Source organism: Schistocerca serialis, chromosome 7 (genome assembly GCF_023864345.2).
Source record: "Schistocerca serialis cubense isolate TAMUIC-IGC-003099 chromosome 7, iqSchSeri2.2, whole genome shotgun sequence".
In the NCBI taxonomy this organism is placed as follows: domain Eukaryota; kingdom Metazoa; phylum Arthropoda; class Insecta; order Orthoptera; family Acrididae; genus Schistocerca; species Schistocerca serialis.
In genome coordinates, this window is record NC_064644.1 from 627,955,510 (window position 1) to 627,976,692 (window position 21,183).

Below are 21,183 nucleotides of genomic sequence, written 5' to 3' on the forward strand. Positions count from 1 at the left end.
TCTCAAAATCTACCCTTTTTCCTAGACCTATCCTTCACCCCTCTTCCTTCCACTTCAACCCTTCTGCCTGAAGAAAGAGCTACTGGCTCTGAAAGCTCGCCTAATTATAATCTTCTTTTATGTGTGTGTTCTGCTGCCACTTAGCGAGTAGATTGTTTATCTATCCAATTCAATTATAATGTAATCAAAAGCTGCATTTAACACGCCAAGTCTCTTTTACCAATCATTTTTAATATGTCCTACAGAATGTACTGTCTATCCTGTCCTTTTTTGAGACTACTGTTTGCTGTACTTTTCTACAGGCATCATCTTACTTATTAGGAGTCAGTTCATTCATGTTGTTGTTGTTGTGGTCTTCAGTCCTGAGACTGGTTTGATGCAGCTCTCCATGCTACTCCATCCTGTGCAAGCTTCTTCATCTCCCAGTACCTCCTGCAACCTACATCCTTCTGAATCTGCTTAGTGTATTCATCTCTTGGTCTCCCTCTACGATTTTTACCCTCCACGCTGCCCTCCAATGCTAAATTTGTGATCCCTTGATGCCTCAAAACATGTCCTACCAACCGATCTCTTCTTCTAGTCAAGTTGTAGAGCTGCATGTCCTCAGGAAAAATTATGGCTGTAGTTTCCCCTTGCTTTCAGCCGTTCGCAGTACCAGCACAGCAAGGCCGTTTTGGTTAATGTTACAAGGCCAGATCAGTCAATCATCCAGACTGTTGCCCCTGCAACTACTGAAAAGGCTGCTGCCCCTCTTCAGGAACCACATGTTTGTCTGGCCTCTCAACGGATACCCCTCCGTTGTGGTTGCACCTACGGTACGGCCATCTGTATCGCTGAGGCACGCAAGCCTCCCCACCAACGGCAAGGTCCATGGTTCATGGGGGGAGTTCCTCCATAGTCAACAGTTAAGGAATGGGTGGCTGAATTCATATGTGGCATATGTCTGTAAGATGACTCATGAACAACTTCCTAGAATTACAATCAAATATGAAAATGCTGAGAAAGAACACAGTGTGATATTGCAAGATCAGTAATTAAAAAGATGTGTAAAACAGTTGATGCTGTGGCTGTACCAGAAAGTGAGTGGCATGTCTGTTGAAGCCTGACTACAACCTAATGTGAAAAGCAATTTGGGACAATCTGACACACAACTGATTCTATGCACCAATCTGTTCCCGTGGATGAGAGATGACCGAAATGAAACAGCAGTTGCACAAAAATAGCCAAGGTGACTTCATCAGAGAGAAAGAGTGGTCATTGTTTTCTAGGATGCAAAAGGGATTTGTATTTTAGATTAGCTTGCAAGACTGAAACAATACCTCACAAATACTATGCAAGTATTCTGACTCAACTGGATGAAAAAATATGGAGCCAAGGCCCAGGGGGAAAAAAAAGTTTATCGTCAGTGAAATGCATATGGTCACAAAGGCACTTTCACAATAGGAAAACTGGGAGTTTCAAGTGTGAAGTCTTCAAATACCTATTCCATTCTCCAATTTTTTCACATTCTGACTTTAGCTTCTTCTTCTTTTCTTTTTGTATGAATGATTCACTTAAGACTACATGCGTCACAGCTCAAAACCATTTTGTGAGTCAACAACTGGATATGTTTTCACTGCTCTGTCTCTTGTAACTCCGTTGGACATGGAGGTAGCAAATGAGGATGTAGGATGTCCATGACATACTGCTGTGCTGTCAGAGTGACCTGAAGTCATATCCGATGCTGCCCCACACGCCCTCTCCCTATGTCGTTGTTATACTCACTGACAACTGTCATCGCGGGTCTTGCAGAATGTGATTCACTGCTGATCACATGACAGGTGCATGTGTGAAAGGGTTACAATGTGCTCGGCGTACATTACAGCGATTCTCCCATGGGCTCGTCAGACACGGTCAACTGGAAGCTTGCTGACAAGCACGCCGCCCTTACTTTCCCAAGCAGTCCAACATGGGGCCACTACCACATCTGAAAGTCTCACAAATCTGCATATTGCATAATTCAATCAGCCTGGCAAATGGAGATACACAATTAGGCCCCTTCAAATTTTGTTACGTGCTGATAATGCTGACTCACAGAAGTACAGGGCATCTGTGTCCTTCACAGGGATCACTCAACATCTTACACTCTTCACATCTCTTATAGCTCCTACCATTCCTGGTAACAATCCGAGACACAAACAAAGCTAATGCAATCTGGTGGCCTTTGTATCAATTTCAGAGAGTTGCGACTCTCATAATTTACCACTGGTATGCACACTCGTGAATCTACGTTGCTTCAGGGAGCTTCCCTTTTTTTCTTCAAGCAGTTTAGTTCTTTGAATCCATTTTTCTTGTAGCTCAGAATAATTATTTTATTGTGTAGCAAACTTACAGACTAGCATTCTGCTCTGAGCTGTCGGAGTTGGCGGTCATGTGTGTGTGAGGTGTGCTTGCTTGTGTGAATGAATGGTGTGTATTTCTATTTCTTTTTCTGATGAAGGTTGTGGCCAAAAGCTTATGTGTAAGTGTCTTAACTGTGCCTGTCTGCATTTTAACGTGCCATCTTTATGGTAATTAGCACTCTATCTTTTCCTACACTGCTGATATTCCAACCTGGAGTTTCCATTGTTTGAACTTACGGTCTACTGTTTTATGTTGCAGTGCATTTCTACAAGTGTAATACACAAATGTTGCCTTAGGAAAGAGTCACAATAACATCCATGTCTACCGTTTGCAATTTTTTACGAAATAGCATGTCTCACTCGAAATTTAACTTAGCCAATGAAATAAGTTTGAAGATTTATTGTGTGTAAAAGACACTATGGCCCACTGTGTGGGAAATGTGGGAAGTTCTGTGCAGAGACGGAGTTATCCACAGACGTGGTAAGTCTGGGGAGCTATACGGGTGTTAAAACATCGCCACCTGCTGGGATGAGGGGCCACTTACTCTGTGGTGGCATGCCAGCAATGAGCACGACCCATTGATTAGCACCACAGATGACAATGAGCAACCAGCTGCTTCTCTGTGCAGAGATATAAAATTTATCGATTTTGGACGTCGGGTGACAATCTGTCACATGGAGAACAATGTTTACTCTGGCAATTTTAACACTAATCTAGTGTTCTGCAACATATTAATGTGAAATGTTGCTTATGATGTTGAAGAGTGTAAGTTAAACTGATATCTGAGAATTTGTTGTTTTTGTGGCACTATCTGGAAAATGACCTCTCTTGCAGCTCCAAGCATAAATGTCAAGTAAAGAAGAATAATTAGCACAGCACACTGGAACCGAGTAGGGATCCGGTTTACTGCTCGGCCACTAAATTAGCATATTGTGAGTACACCAGAATAGACGCTGTACACACTTGCATATACTACATACACAAGTACAAGCATCGATCAAGCTACTGTGAAACTGCACTCTGTGTGACTCATCACTACATCAGAATACTGTAAATGTAGTGATTCCCATTTCTTAAGGTCTCTTCCTGTTTGTTTTCATCAGTTGGATCTTATTTTTCAAGTATGTGGGAATCCAATGAGCTGCCTGTTTGGATACATTCTTTCTGTATGTCCCACAAGTTGGTGTCTTTGGAGACACATTGTAACAAGAGTTTTTAGGAATTTGCCTGGAGATTTCACGCTGGGTTCTGTGTGATGTGTTCCATCTTTTATTCTTGGACCTAAGATTTTTACTACAATTTTACATTCTTCTAATTCAGTTTGCTGTTTTCATGTCTTGTGTTGGACAAAGAGTCTCTCTCATGCATAAAGAAATTATAATTTGATCACTGTTGTACAATGTTAGATTTTAAAGTTCCAGGAAAAATACTTTTAGTTAACTGAGAGACAGTTTGTATTTTCTGAAGTCTGGATTCTATGGCCTTCTTTTCATTATGATGTTCAGTGGTCTTTTTCACCTAATTATTTAAACTCTTTAACACCAAATACTATGTCGTTGCCTATATAAGTTCAACTAGTGCCATTTTGGTATCAGCCAAGAATTTTTTCTCCAGGTGAAATTAGTAGTCCAATTTTCCTAGCTTGCTCCCTTAATATTTCAAATTGCTTTAGCACATCAGTGATGTTTTTGTCAATTAGTATTATGTCATCGGTATAGGTTACACAATATAATTCTATCTTTAAGTTTACGTTCTAGTCAGTGTAATAGTGCACCTGCTCTTCTCCATTACCTTACAATTTTCTTAGGGGCATAGTTGAATAGCAATGTGATATGCCATCCCATTTTCATATTCTTATGTCTGTCTTAAATTACACTGCTTGAAAAAAAGTGAGACACTCAGAAGGTGGGGAGAAAACAAATTGAAACATAGCAAATTTAGAGGATATGTGATGTTATTTCAGTGATAACAAAACAGAGTCAAATTTACACAGAACTTATCAGTTTGAGCCCACTTATCAATACAGCAATGCACCCTGTCTGGCCTGGACAGTGCGGGAGGATGTCGTAAGGCTGCTGCATACCCTCCTGAGAAAGGTGATCCACAACTGTTGTAACTGGACATTGCAATCATGGATACAGGCAGTGGGACGGAGTTGACGTCCATGTTGGTCCCATAATGTTTTATCGGGGACAGATATGGGGATTTTACTGGCCACAGGAGTATATCAACATCACGCAGACAATTTAAAGAGACACATACTACATGTGGACAAGCACTGGCCTGTTGAAAAATAGCACCACAATACTATTACACACTGCTGTACCATCAGAGTTCCCTCGGCCACTACAAGCCGTGACTTGAAGTCATACCCAATGGCTTCCCATACCATGGGACTCCTTTGTGACCCCCCCCCCCCCCAAAATGTGGAAGAATGGGACCTCTCCCAATCTCCCCGGGTCAAACTTCTCCGCGATAGTCATTTGGAGCAGTGCAGGACTGAGACTCATTAGTGAACATAATGTGACACCATTCATTAGCAGTCCATACTTCTCGATCATGGCACCACTTCACATGCAGTCATTTGCTTGGGTGTTAATGGCAGCCTATGCGCAGGATGGCAATTCCATAGTCTGGCTGCTCCTAGCTGTATGACACAGCATGTTGCAAGGAGTCTATTACAGTGAACTCCTGTTTATCTGAAATGATCAGGACGGTGGCCGGTTCCGATAACGAAAATTTCAGATAAATCAAAGTCCCCCTGTTTTCACATGTGAACACTCCACATTGTGTCAATATTGCGAAATACAATCGTAAAACGTGCGTAGGGTATGTAAAACGTTTCTGATACGGTTGCAAATAACCCTGCACTTTTTTACTGAAAAAATTGTGTTGACATGTTAAAAAGGCACCAAACTATGATTGAAAACTCAAAGTTTTTAAATGCTGTATAACAAAGCTCGTTTATTTTGCATTCTTACAGAAAAAAATCTCCCTTATTTAGCAGCAGGAAAAAACAGGAGTTTTAATTTTATTACCTGCTCTTTTGAATAAAAAATAAACTACTGAACAAAATTATGAAACAAATCTAGAGATTACCCAAAGGAACGAAAAGTCTGTCCAGAGGAACTTTCAAGAAAATTTAAAAAAAAAAACTTTTTAAGTTATGGACATAGAAGTTCTAGGATGCTTCATTAGAGTTTATTTTTTGGTAACGAAGTCACGAAAGTCTTTTTTTTTGTTTTTTTGCTTGAGAAACTATTGCTGCAACAATACATCTCCAACGTTGAAATCAAACTATTTCAGGATAAATTGTCTCCTCCTGTTGGCTGATGTACTCCAGAGCAGTTTGGATCACTTCGTAACAGAATGTGTGAGGAATATTTTTCTCTGATTCATCATCAGAAACATAGTCTTCTGACACTTTATGATCGGTCACAATTTGGACGATTTCATCCTCAGTCACATGAAAAAATGCCATTTTCCATCCACTCTTCAGTGTCTTCGAAGTGTGTGTCTTTACAACCAGCTTCTCCAGTAAATTCACCAAAATTATGTCAGCTTGAGTTTCGGTGTTGCCTCCTCCTTCCCACCACTTAGGTTGCTTTATGATCTAAGAGTTTTTCCAAGACCTAACAAGAGGAACTGGAGGAATTAGATTCCAAGCTTCAGCCATCAATGAATGACACTTACAACATCGATTTTTTTAAGAGCTTCCACAAAATCATCTGCAGCATCAATCACACCTATTAAGTATTCCAGCATCTTGCGTCTGTAATGTTTTTCCATCGCCTCAAGAATACCTTGGTCCATTGGTTGACATAGAGATGTGACATTTTGTGGGAGAAATACAACTTTGATATCCCCATCTTGCAGATCACCTGGGTGATAAGGAGCACTGTCCACAAGAAGTAGCGCTTTTCAAGGAAGTCCATTTCCTTCCATGTAATTTACTACAGCTGGAACAAACTCTGCCTGGAACCACTCTCTGAAGATGGCACTGTTCATACATGCCTTAAGACTGATTCGTGTACCTCAGTGGCAAAGCTGGTTGGTCGGTGTCTAAATGCTCTTGGTGTTTTGGATTTGCCAATTAAAGTAAGGCACAGTTTATGATTGCCAGTGGCATTACTGCAAGTGAGGACAGTAAATCTTTCTTCGATTTTTTTGTATCCGGAAGCCATTTCTTCTTCTTTAGAGGCAAGGGTTTTCGTTGGCAGCATTTTGTAATTCAACTCAGTTTCATCACATTTGTAAAGTTGATTGCCAGTATAACCTCCTTTGTCAATGATTGTGTGCAGTTTCTTCTTAAAATCAGCGTAGCAGCTTCATCCCCAGATAATGATTTGGCACTGATGGCAATTTCATGAATGCCGTGCTGCTTCTTGAAACGATCCTGCCGGCCATTACTTCCGAGGAATTCTTGCTTCTTTCCTTCAATCAGCTCATCAGCTCATTTTGACAAAGTAGAGGACCTGAAACTGACACACCTTTGGCTCTTATTTATTCGTGCCACAAAAATAATGCCTCTTCTAACTGAGGATGTGCACCTTTTCTCATCGTTTTTCAAGATTTCACTGCGCTGCCCAATGCTTGGATGGAACAAAATTTTTTCAATTCCTGATCAATTTGTCTTCCGATCAGTAATTGTACTCCTACTCTGCAACAACTTTTGTGGGTGGCTCACCAGCATCAATTCTCTGCAAAGTGTGAAGCTCTTTTTCCAACAAGATCACATTCGTTTTATGTTTTGTGCCCGTAGTCACGTTCAGTGTTGTTTTTACAGACACTCGACTGATTCCTTTATGGTTTTTGGCCCGTTTTATCTCTGGACACTTTAAGGCACATAGTGGGAGCACAAAACCTCAAATCAGAAACACACAGATGCACAACTTGACAACACTGGAGATGCACTAGACAAACTTTTGACTTTTGAAACCAGGCTGTGGCAGCCATCAAATGAAAGCATTCGATACATCTATGCCATTTCCTCTGTTCTACCCAAGCCCACGTGGCAACACAACAGGGTGTTGTACATTCACTGTTAAACACTCAGCTTTGATGTACCGACAACAAGTGGAAAGTGTTAGGTGGCGCACTCTAATTGTCGGTTTCAACAGGGCTACGTTGCGCTGCATAGAACAATACTGTATGTACTGTACTTCCAAGGAGTTCCAATAGATGGCAGTGGCATGAAACCATGCAATACGAATAAGAAACACACTAGAGCTTCAACCAACACACGCACGAATTGACGATACTTGGACTTTTGACACGCACCAGTGCACTGATTAGCAGTAGATTGCCAAACAACACCAGCAAATGCTTGGCTCCAGGTGCACGCAAATTGAAACTTGTCAAGTGTCAATCTAGATAGCCAAAAGTGTAGCTGCACGAGAGTTTACTGTACTTGTTCTCAGATGGCAGTCACAGATGTGAACAGGTTACAATGTACTCAGTACACTACACAGTGATGCTCCCTTGTAGCGGTCTGATGTAGTCAACTGGAAGATAGATGATGAGTATGCCCTTACTTTCCAACATCAGGCCACTGTCAGATCCAAATACTCCAAAAATACAGATGTTGCAAGGTTTAACCAGGCGACCAAATGGACATCCACAATGAGGTTTCTTTCAAACTCTCATCAGATAATGCTGTCTCACACCAATATGCAGCACCTTCATATCCTCCAGAGTGATGATTCAACATCTGACGCTATTCACATCCCTTATATACCACACGATGCTTGCTAAACAGCAATAAAAACAAAGAACACTAATGAATAATGAAGGAAAAGACAGACTGTTACTTACCATAAAGAAGATACCTTAGCCTGCAGATGGGCAGAATTAAAAGACACTTACATAAAGCTTTCAGCCACAGCCTTCATCAGTAAGTAGTAATCTGTCTTTTCCAACATTGTTGATATTCCTACTGGAGTTTCCATTGTTTCAAGGACACTGATGCTTTTCTGTGAGTGTTTCCTTTATGATGTTTTCTGCATGTTAGCTATTTTTAAAAAAAGAAAAAACAAAGAAAGAAAGAAAGAAAAAAAAAGATTTGTTGCTGGAAAACTTCTGAAGTCCAATAAAGGAGTTACAACAGCCATATATGGTTATCTGGTGGACCTTGCAGAACCAAATTCTAGGGCTGAAATATACTGTTGACCAATGGGCATCAATCAGAATGAATACTAAATAAAAAATTAAATCCAAGTTTACACAAAAAACACAGGTTCTATCACTGTTGCTTTTCATTCTATTTTGCTCTTATGTTTGCTATGACTTGTTAAGCAGAAATTTTCTTTCTATGTATAGAGTTACATTTGCTGTAATGTATCTTACCTCCATGTTGTTTCTTCTTTCTTCTCACTGCTGCCCCAATCATGGCAAGCAAGTCATCCTCACAGCATTTGCTTCGTATTGCATCTCTGAAACAACAGTTAAAACACCCGTTAAACAGTACCATGCAATTACCACACAGTGAAATGTTGGTACACTAAAAAGGAAGAAAAACTTTGCAGAAATCTTCAACAGTAATCTTGTAGTCTGCAGTAGGCAACAGCAGGATAACAAACCCACTGGACAAGAATGGGAAAGTCATGATAGAAGTTACTTTTATTTCTATAAATAAACAGGTATCTTGCACAAATGCTCAAGAGTATACATAGGATCTCGGGCTGAAGAGGTGGAGCAGAAACTGACATTAGTTTTGTTGAAGAGGGAGTACTGGAACACAGCACAATTTCTTGCAAAATGAAGCCAAATTTATTGATAAACTCTTAATTAATTGCCAAGCTCACTAATGTGACCATTTTACAACAGGTACTTACTGCTTGGAGTATATGTGACTTTTCAGGCTTGCCTAATAGATCTGTTGCAAAAACACTTTGGGTTCCCCACCAGATAACATTATGCAACTCCCTCCCTCAATATTTCAGTGACACAACGTTTTGGCATCTTCAGGTGGTGGTGATTTCCATCACTGCTGCAAGATGGAACTGGCAATTTCCACATGACAGCTTTGAAATTTATCATGTGGATGACTATGACCATCATATTTAGAATTCAGAGGATTTCATAGAATACCTGAAGATGCTTAAACTAGAACTTTCAGATCTTTTAGTTAGCTCAAATGTTATATCATTACTTACAAAAGTGCCCTGCAGCCCTCATTAGAGGTTATTAGCAGCAAGTTTGAGAAAGAAATTGTGGTGCTGTTTAAACATGTGCATACCTCATCCTATTTCTTATGTAACACCAACTACTTTGATCAAGTGGACAGTGTTCCCATGGGAGATCCTCTATTTCCCTTAGTAAATATCCAACATTCCTCCTTCAGTCAGAATGCTGAAGAGACATTTGTGGTGTGGCCCACATAATACAGACACTACCTATGTTCCTGCAGCATTTGCACTCGGTCCATCTGAATATTCAGTTCACTGTGGAAGTACAAAAAGATAGCAGCTTACCATTCCTGGATGTCACGGTTAGAAGAAAAGCTGACAAAACACTGGGGCTTAGTCCCTACTGCAAACTGATACATGCAGAGTTATATTTGCGGTCCAAAAGTTGCCATCACCCTGCACAATGTGGTAGTGTCTTACACTCCCTGGCACATAGAGCACACGTGATCTCAGATACCGACAGTCTGCCTGGCGAACTGTAACACCTAAGAACAGTGTTCCAGCAGAATGTTTATTCTTGTAAACAGATTTGCAATGTGTTCTGAGCAAAGCAAGTTCAGTGTAGGGATGTAAATGAAGATACTTAGACAAGCACTGCAAATGGCTTTCCTACCATATTTCAGTGGCATGTTTTCAAAAATAGAAAGAATCACTAAGAGAAACAGAATCAAGTGTGTTTTTCGTCTACCAGCAAAACTAAGGAATTGTTTGTGTTCAGTTAAAGACAATCTTGACCTTAGAAAACACAGATCATATATAAGATCTGATGCCATTATGGGAAATCTTATATAGGGCAGACACCTCACATTGTGCAAGAACACTGTGTTCAACAGCGCTGACAAAAATGCCACCCAGTAAATTAGTGGTAGCAGAGCACTGCCTGAATACAGGGCACCACACGTTTCCCAAGAGGACTGAAATTTTATCCTCAGCATCATCACTCTAGGATTGTGTTTTTAAGAATGAGGCATGTATCCATACGGTGGGCAATCTTACCAACAGGAATATGGAATTTTGACTAAGCACTGCCCAGAATCCAGCACTGACTGCCATGAAATTAAAACAGTAGAAACCAGATCCTCCAATGCAGCACCTTGCAGAGAGTTAATTCAGCTTTTAACCACACGAGTGTCCAGAAGTGCAGTCATTGCCCACAACACATAAGCAGAAGGCTACTATGAATGGCATTTCCATCCAACTGGGAGTGCCTGTCCACACATTCGTACTCCTGCTTCTAGCCTGACAAATTTCAATTCTGCTGTGCAAATATCACCAGTCACATCTTGTAGCAGTGATGACAGGACCCACCACTACCTGAAGATGACGAACAGTTGTGTTGGTGAAATATTGTGAGGCTTGCACAAAGTTATTCAGTGGCAAATCTGAGAAGATTTGTATACATTATTTTTCTGTGACGCAGGTAATGTGCAGCAAAATGTGATAATTTTCTGCATTTGCCTTTTTGTACATTTCAAAATACCCCAAAAATTGGTGAGAAACACTGAACATATGACATAACCAGATGACATACCCCACAGCATGTGCAGCAGTCAGGGTTGAGTGTAAAGGAATGATTGAGCAGTGCAATACTTTCATTTGAGCAAACAGAGCAAATTTCGAAAACATTTTGTAAATATGATCTGTTGTAAATGTAGATGTTACAAAATTATTGTCCCTGCTGTAATCAAGCAAAAGCAGTTCTGATTTTGTGTTTTTTGCTTCTGTCCTCTTTTTGTTTACAGACATTAGTTAGTAAAGAAAACATAGGTCATTTAATGGCAATGATGCTATTCTGAAGTTTATACTCATCTACTTTTTATGCAATACGGTAGGTTTTCATTGTACTGTATTTTGCAAGAAATCAAGGAAACTGCAAGATCGGTAAATAAAATAATAAACTTCAATATAAATACATAATTGTTTAACACAATGAAAAAATACTGCCTGCCAGATGCAAGACTCAAATCCTGAATGCCATCACTAAAGTCACACATGTGTGTCCGTAGCCACAATGATATGAATACTTGACTTGGGTTGGGATGATCAAGTGTGACAGACCGAGAGGCTCTACCACTGCAGGCATGGCAAGGTACATCATCTGGTGACATTTATCATTCACTTTTGACACATTTCCCAACATTTGTATCGTATCCAACATTTGTGATCCCATGTGTCTTGTATTAAATTACTTGTCTCAGGGTCATCTACAGTGCTTTGGAGGTTTTTAAATGTTAATACGCATCACCCTGTCTGTCTGTGTGTGTGTGTGTGTGTGTGTGTGTGTGTGTGTGTGTGTGTGTGTGTTTATATATATGAAACAAATACTAACAAAGAGATAGAGGGGCTGGCCAGTACTTACCTCAGCTCAGTACAGCCGATACATACACAAAACAGAACAGAAAATTGACGTATCCTAGCTTTCGGAACTTCGTTCCTTCATCAGGGAGGAGAGAGGGACAAAAAGGGGAAGAAGGGAAAGTGGATTCAGTTATTCACAACCCACGTTATGAAGCAACAGGGGAAAGGTAAACAGGGAGGGTAGCAAAGATGAAGGCATGGATGTCAGAGGGAAGCCAAAGATATTCTACTGTAATTACTGTGCCAGCTTCAACCAAGGAGGATGAATACAGAAGTAAAGAGGTACATAGTATAAAGATAAATGCAACTATGTAGGATGAAAAGATGCATGAATGGCTAAAGAGGAAAGGGAAAGAGGAGAAGACTAAAGAGTAAATGGGAGTGAGGTTGGTTAACATAGGTTCAGTCCAGGGGGATGGCGGGATGAAAGGATGTGTTGGAGTGCCCATCTCCGCAGTTCCGAGGTACTGGTGTTGGGTGGGAGAAGCCAAATGGCACATATGGTGTAGCAGGTTCCTAGGCCCCTAGAATTATGCTGGAGGGCATGCTCCGCTACTGGGTATTGGACATCTCCTAGGCGGACAGTTCGTCTGTGCCCATTCATGCGCTCAGCCAGTTTAGTTGTCGTCATACCAATGTAAAAGGCTGTGCAGTGCAGGCATGTCAGCTGATAAATGACGTGTTGTCTCACATGTGGCCCTGTCTTGAGTTGTGTATGTTTTACCAGTAGCGGGGCTGGAGTAGTTGGTTGTGGGGTGATGCATGGGGCAGGTTTTGCATCGGGGTCGGTTACAGGGGTAGGAACCGCTGGGTAGAGAAGGTGGTCTGGGAATATTGTAGGGTTTGACAAGGATGATACGGAGGTTAGGGGGTTGGCAAAAGGCAACTCTGGGTGGTGTGGGGAGAATATTGTCAAGGGATGATCTCATTTCAGGGCTTGACTTGAGAAAGTCATATCCCTGGCGGAGTAATTAGTTGATGTATTCGAGGCCAGGATAATATTGGGTGACAAGGGGGATGCTTCTGTGTAGTCTGGGGGTAGTAACATCGTTGTTGGGTGGGGAGGAATGTATTGCTTGGGAGATCTGTTTGTGGACAAGGTCTGCAGGATAGTTGTGGGAGAGGAAAGCACTGATATATAATACAATATAGGGAAACATTCCAAATGGGAAAAATATATCTAAAAACAAAGATGATGTAACTTACCAAACGAAAGCGTTGGTATGTTGATAGACACACAAACAAACACACACACAAAATTCAAGCTTTCGCAACCCACAGTTGCTTCATCAGCAAAGAGGGAAGGAGAGGGAAAGACGAAAGGATGTGGGTTTTAAGGGAGAGGGTAAGGAGTCATTCCAATCCTGCGAGTGGAAAGACTTACCTTAGGGGGGAAAAAGGACAGGTATACACTCACACACACACACACACACACACACACACACACACACACACACACACACACACACACACACACACACACACACACATATATCCATCCGCACATATACAGACACAAGCAGGGTATATGTGTGGATGGATATGTGTGTGTGTGTGTGTGTGTGTGTGTGTGTGTGTGTGTGTGTGTGTGTGGCATACTGATCTGATCTGAACTATGCAGCCTTCAAATGGAAGTTTTTTCATCACTCCTTATTTTGCTCCCTGCCACCTTGGCAATATGTATCGCAAATCATCAGACAGACGACCTTCCTGCATGCTTTGTGTTGTGTCTAGACAAGACAGCCTAGACACAATGAGAGGAAGCCGAAAGGCACGCTCTACGTTAAAAAAGGAGGGCGTGAGGTCTGAAACAGGATACGTAATGAATGCTATAAAGAAAAGTACGTAGCTTCTGGAATACTTAACTTTAATCCATCCTTTTGGTGCATCTGGAGATTGTGGTGATACAAGTGAGACTCTTTATATACATGCAATGTTACTAATGGCGCCTTGCTAGGTCGTAGCCATTGACTTAGCTGAAGGCTATTCTAACTATCGGCTCGGCTAATGAGCAATGCTTCGTCCATGTAGTCGCTAGCAAAGTCGTCCGTACAACTGGGGTGAGTGCTAGTCTGTATCTCGAGACCTGCCTTGTGGTGGCGCTCGGTCTGCAATCACACAGTGGCGACACGCGGGTCCGACATGTACTAATGGACCCCGGCCGATTTAAAGCTACCACCTAGCAAGTGTGGTGTCTGGCGGTGACACCACATTCCTCCCCTGCAAATCGGAGAACGGTCGTGTTATAAGGCTTCCGCCCGCCGTGGGGAGAACCCCATGTTGACGTATGCGATGAGGTGGGGAGCCTAACAACAGGCGAGGCTGTGCCACTCGCACCCGGCCATTCGGTCCAAGGGGAGCTAGGAAACACCTGAAAACCTAGTCCAGGGTGCACATCAACATGCGATGTATGCGCCCGTAAAGAGACAGGAGGGGCCGAAGGGTCGACCTCCATTGCGTCGGGGTACTCGACGCGCGAAGACGCCATGTGGTCCGGAGCGGGCAAGAGTTCCATGGCGGAGGACAGCTGGTCATGGGAAGCAATCGGCGGCGCGTGACCCAGGGAGGCGCTTGGCGGCTGCAGCGAAGCGTCCACTGCGGGCGGCACCGGCTGGAGGACAGGCGGCGGCGGCGGCGGAGGCAGCAGCTGCGCGTCGCCATGGGGTAAAATGGAAGGCATCGTCGGTAACACCTGGGGATGAGGCGAGCCAGTAGATGGGTCCCCAGGGCGCTGACCGGATGGCACCGTCGCTGAAAGCAGACGGGGAGCGGCAGAACCCATGCGATGACAGAGGCGCAGCTGATTGAGATGCCGACACACCTCACCAGAGGCCCCCAAAACCAAATACATCACGCGGCCGAGGCAGCGAAGAATGCGCCCTTCGAGCCAACGCCGTGAACCTCGATAGTTGTGATAAAATACACCGTCACCTGGAGCAAAAGCAGAAGTCTGCCGCTGCACAGGAACCTCATGCGGCGGGTGCAGCAAAGACATCAAGGTTCGATGAGGACGACCGTGGAGCAACTCAGCCGGTGAGCGACCATCTCGGAGCTGAGAGCGATATGAAGACAAAAAGAGCAACAACGCGTCCTCCCGAGAATGCGACTCTTTCAACTTCAACATCTGTGACTTGAAAGTCCGGACCAATCGTTCAGCGGCACCGTTTGACTGAGGCGAAAACGGCGCGGATGTCAGATGTTGAATACCATTGGCCTGGCAGAATGACTGAAATTCTGCGGACATGAATTGTGGGCCATTGTCGGAAACAATAGTCTGCGGAAGACCTTCAATGCAAAAGATAGCAGACAACGCTTGGATGGTCGCAGTTGACGTCGTGGAAGACATCCGGACAACAAAAGAAAAATTACTGAAGGCATCTACCAGAACAAACCACCGAGCATTCCAGAATGGACCAGCAAAATCGATGTGCAAGCGTTGCCAAGGGGAAGTGGCTTTTGGCCATGCAAAGACTTTCCGCGGCGGTGCGGATTGTTGTTCAGCACATGCCATGCAAGAAGAACACATATTCGTAATCGCAGCATCGATTCCGAACCAAGTACAGTGCTGACGAGCAAGTTGTTTCATTCGCACTATACCCCAATGCCCTTGGTGAAGAAGCCGTAAAACAGAGGACTGTAACGAACGTGGGACCACGACTCTGGACTGATCATTATCAGAACGCAACAACAAAACACCATGTTGAACAAAAAGTCTCTCCTTGTGAGCAAAAAATCAGCGAACCAACGGATCCTCGATCCGAGACTTTGACAAAGGCCATTGCGTAGCAACAAAACGCAAAACGGTAGCAAGGACCGGGTCAGCAGCTGTGGCTGTAGCTACACGATGAAAATCAATCGGAAACGAGTCGACCATGTCATCAGTTTCCGAATCAATGAACATGCAAGCAAGTTCAGAAGAATCGAATGCTCTATCCTCAGCAGCAGGCAAACGGGACAACGCATCGGCGTTTCCGTGCTTAGCAGTGCACCGATACAAGATATCGTAGCGGTACTGCGAGAGGAAAATAGACCAGGGAATGAATTTCTGCGCTGTACGCGGAGGTACAGGCTTGTTCGGATGAAAAAGCGATGTCAAAGATTTGTGGTCTGTGATGATGGTAAAGTGACGACCATACAAGAAATCATGGAACTTAGTAACACCAAACACGAGAGCCAAAGCTTCTTTCTCTATCTGTGAATAATTTCTTTGCGCAGACGAGAACAATTTGGATGCAAAGGCAATAGGGCGATCATGCGACCCATCTTTGTGCACAAGCACAGCACCGATCCCGAAATCCGATGCATCTACCATCAACAAAAGGGGTTTCTGGGGATCGAATGGCGTAAGGCAAGTATTAGAAAGCAACGCTGATTTCAACTGGCGAAAGGCGCGTTTGCATTCCGTCGTCCAGATGAACGGAACACCCTTACGGCGTAAGCTATGAAGCGTAGCTGAAATGGAAGAGGCATTGCGCAAAAAGCAATGATAATAGTTAATTTTACCCAACACACTCTGTAGCTGCTTCAAATTCTGCGGTGAAGGCAAGTCTTGTATGGCACGGAGGTGCTCTGGACTCAGATGTATGCCTTGGGCATTGATGACATGTCCCAGGTATGGTAAGTCACAAGCAAAAAACACACATTTGTCCTTCCGCAAGCGAAGACCATTTTGTCGCAATATCTGAAATAATGTTCATAGGTGTGCTAAATGCTCGTCTGCTGTCTTTCCGGAGATCACAATATCGTCCAGATAGTTCGCAGCAGTAGGGACCAACGCACAAACAGTTTGTAAATATTGCTGAAACAATGCAGGGGCGGATGCACACCCGAATGGCAGTCTTTTGAATCGGTACAAACCAAGATGCGTGTTAACCACCAAGACGCGCTGGGATTCTTCGTCCACTGGTATTTGCAAGTACGCATCTGCGACGTCCAACTTTGAAACATATTTACCCAAGCACAGTTTGTCAAAAAGATCTTCCGGGCGGGGTAATGGAAAAGTTGCAATCACTAGTTGTGGATTCACAGTGGCCTTGAAGTCCATACAAAGTCTCAGTTTTCTGGAAGGTTTGGGCAAAATTACTAATGGTGAGGCCCAGAGAGAAGCCTGCACACGTTCAATTACACCTTCTGATTCTAAATCATGTAATGTTCTTGCGACCTCATCATGCAATGCATGAGGAACATTGCGCGCTCTGAAAAATTTCAGTTGACGGTTGACTTTCAGTTCCAAATGTGCTTCATAGTTTTTAGCGCAACCTAAGCCCGGTGCAAAAATGTCTGCAAATTCTTCACACAGACGAGAAACACTGTCTGAAGGCACAGTCTGATTCACTGATAGGACCTGATTTACTATAGACATGTTAAACAACTGAAATAAATCGAAACCAAACAAGTTCACTGCAGTAGAAGAACGAAGAACGTAAAATGAGACAAGTTTTGTTTGTCCCTTGTATGTTGCAAGAAGGCTGCACTGTCCTAACACAGGGATATTCTGACCTGAATAACTATTTAACTTAACATTTGCGGCACGCAACGGAGGTTTGCCCAGTTGTTTGTACGTGTCGTGATTGAGCAATGAAACTGCAGCTCCGGTATCGAGCTGGAATGGTATGACCATTCCATTAAAGTCCAAATCTACAAAAAGTTTATTGTCCTGCTGACGACAAGAGCGACTGTCTCATGCAATTTGAACTGATACAGGTACAGCATCACTTGCTAATTGACGTGATTTCCGGCGACGTCGACGCACACTTTGTGTGGGACGAACACTGTCACTGTTTGAGAAAGTGGCACTGGACAGGGAGGAATTCACTATATGAATGTCCATGGGCGAAGGTCCACGAGCCTGAGTGTCCTTGGTTCAATTCCGGCACGAGGCAAAAGGCCTGTAATGATTGTGATTGTCTGACCTGAGCTTTTTCTGGCAAACACTTTGAACATGTCCTTTCTTATTACAGAAAAAGCAAATAGCTTGGCGTGACGGGCAATTTTCACGCGAATGTCTAGTAGCACACCGCGGGCATGATTTCACTGCAGTTGTATGCTGTTGCGGGACACCTGGTTTAGAGCGTAGCGGCAGGTTGCGTGGACGTGCGCGAGGGCAGTTTACCGGGCCGTGCAGCGCGCCCGGCGGGCCGGTTAATGTTACACACGGCTGGCGAAGTTGCAAATGATTCCTGAGCAAAGTCAAGCGTGTCTTGTCTATCTAATATGTCTATCACTTGCTGAAGGGAGGGATTAACTAGTTTCAAAATCTGTTCCCGTATACGAACATCAGAAACGTTCTGTGCAATTGCATCACAGACCATTGTATCTGAATAAGGGAGTCCACATTCACACTCAAAAGCACAATCCCTTGTAAGGCCTTGCAATGTTGCAACCCACTCCCTATTAGTTTGACCGGCCGTACGTTTTGTACGAAAGAACGTATACCTTTTTGCAACTACATTAACTGTTTCCTTGAAATAGGCATCTAAAGCAGACAAAAGTTCTTCGTAGGGCAGAGTTGCTACATCGCGTCGGGGAAATAATTTCACTATCACACGGTACGTTTGCACCCCTACACACGCCAATAAATGAGGCTGCCGCTCGTTACCTTGAATTCTGTAGGCGGCGAGATGAAATCCAAACTGGCGTGACCACTCCGTCCATGTTTCCTTAGCTGGGTCAAACGGCCTAAAAGGCGGTGCAACTGTGAGTTGTGGCTGCGGTAGTGGTAGAGTGGCGGCTGCCGCATCGTTGTGCAGTTCACGTTGACCCTGGACGAGCTGTCCAAGGGCATCCAATAACGCCTGCGTCTGCTGATTCTGCAAGCGATAAAATTCGGACAGTACATCTGGCGAAGCCATGACACAAGTAAATGTAAGCAATTAGAAAGAACAAGACCCTTTCCGTTGACTTGTCGCCAAAAATTGTTTTGTCTAGACAAGACAGCCTAGACACAATGAGAGGAAGCCGAAAGGCACGCGCTAAGTTAAAAAAGGAGGGCGTGAGGTCTGAAACAGGATACGTAATGAATGCTTGTGTGTTGTGCCTGGTGCAACTTTGTTTTCTTTATGGTATATAGTGATCTATCTTTCCCTGCACAAACACAGAGAAAAAAAACTGCCAAGTCCAGCAGCTAGGGGCAAGCTGCTGGAGTTGGCAGTCATATGTGTGTGACATGTGCTTGCCTGTGTGTATGAATGTGTGTGTTTCTCTGTATCTCTTTTGCTGATGAAGGCTGTGGCCGAAAGCTTTGTGTAAGTACCTTTTTAATTGTGCCTGTCTACAATGTAACATGTCTCCTTTACAGTAAGCAGCAATCTATGTTTTCCTGTATTTTTCATTTACACAGATGTAATTAACAAATCAGAGTCTATTTATTCCAGAGAAGTGACAGTTTGTTCATGAAAGTTCAGCACAAATCTGATTTTTTATATACAGCAAGGCTACTATAAATTATTCTGTGTGCCAGTGTTCATGCTGACTATAGGGATTCACACTGATCATGTGTAATTTGACACCTGGCCCTGTAAACTTACTTCTGCTCAACGTGAAAAATTCTCCAATTCACATTTTGTAATTAACCTTAACATATCAAATAATGCACCCTTCGATATAACTGCTTATTGTCCACTTCCCATCACTCTATTCCCAATGTCAACCCAGCTGACCTCTACTTCTAATCCAAAAACCATGGTTGACTCAATGTTTGCTATTGCAAGCTATTGCTATTGCAACACAAAAGGGCCAGAGGCACCAGTAATGATATACAATTAAAAATACTAGAAAGTAAGGCTCACCAGTTCGTACATGCTAAGACAAACACTACAAGTGTCTAAGACACTGCACTCTCACACAACAAGTACGAGGTCTGAATACATTCCAGTTATGATACACTAAACTGTTTCATTCACCGTGGCAATATACATACTCTCTCCCCAATAAACAGAATAATTATAACTCAATTGTTCACAAGTGTATATTATGACTCTTGCCACAGCCATGCAGTCAGTATGCCACAGGCGTCCCATAGAAAGGGATCAGGTTCAATTCCTTGTAGAGCCGGGAAATTCTGCTCGGTGGACAGACTGGAATAGGGTACACTCTGCTTGTAGTTCCAGCTGAGGAGATACTCAAGTGAGAAGTAGTGTCTTCAACTTCTGGAAGTTGATAACAGCCTGGAGAGCTGTATACTGACCCCCTAACTCTCCATAGATATATAGTAGAGGACATCTCTCGAAGAGCATTGCGTGGTCTTCTGGGCCCAACGCAGAGTTCCTTTATCAATGTATATTGTATATCACCACTTGTACACACTCATCAGCACAGTACCATATTGTCTCTTCACATGGAAAATTTTTATTCCCTTGTTTCCAGATCAACATTTTTCCTCTTCTTCTTCTTCTTCTTCTTCCTTTTTTTTTTTTTTTCCCCCCCCCCCCCCCCCCCCTTCTTGTACCACACATATTCCACATGGTTTATGCTCACTCCTTCAATGATACTGCCCATCCTTCTCTAGTGTGCGAGTTGTCCCTGCTTTCCTGCATGTTTGTTGGTTTAAACACCCTTGTTTCAAAAGAGAGTGACAGCTTAGATACAGTCTTGTCAACATTTTGTATTTTTATTTAGCAATTATTGTTTGAGCCTTATAGGCGAATGTCACAAGATATTGTCAACCACTGCATTCACTAGATTGGAATGGGGTTCATGGTAACTTATCAATTCATTTTTTAAGTTGCTGTTATCTTTTTCATCCTATCTTGGACTAGCTTTTCCATACTCCCACTCTATTTTACGTAGTCAAACAGTTATCTGCCCTTGCAAACTTGCTCCTTTACTACCAAGTTAACTAATACTGGGCAGCCTAACAGAAGTTCCAATATCAAGTCTTTCACCACAATTCACCTACACACACTTTTCACTCACTGATTTTCTTTTTTCAATGTCATAAATATTTTGCTTTCACAGACTGCTGTGCTTTGAACATAAAATTGTAGGAACATCTGCCTCACATGTCAGTTTTTTTTTTTTTTATTAAAGAATATGTTCCTTGCTTATTTCTATCTGCTTCTGATACATTTCCATTCTCACTTTTATTTTGTTTTGATCCATTTCTTTTTTCTTTGATAGACAAGTCAAACAACAATGGCAATATGTTGCAGCCCCCTGTGTTTCACCCTACTTACTCCGAACTTACTTTTCTTAGCTTCCAATTTTATTAGTCATTTGGTTTTTAAGATACTTAAATTAATTGTTTGACCCTGTATTT

The 21,183-nt window shown here is 42.8% G+C and overlaps 1 protein-coding gene across 1 annotated transcript in view; it reads right to left on the reverse strand.

The window, feature by feature from the left end:
• LOC126413311 (molybdenum cofactor biosynthesis protein 1-like) overlaps positions 1 to 21,183 on the reverse strand; it is a 101,473-nt gene that overhangs the window by 18,751 nt on the left and 61,539 nt on the right. Inside the window, exon 6 of the mRNA XM_050083210.1 lies at positions 8,728 to 8,813. Coding sequence (XP_049939167.1) covers positions 8,728 to 8,813 — 86 coding nt within the window. The remainder of the gene's footprint in view (positions 1 to 8,727; positions 8,814 to 21,183) is intronic.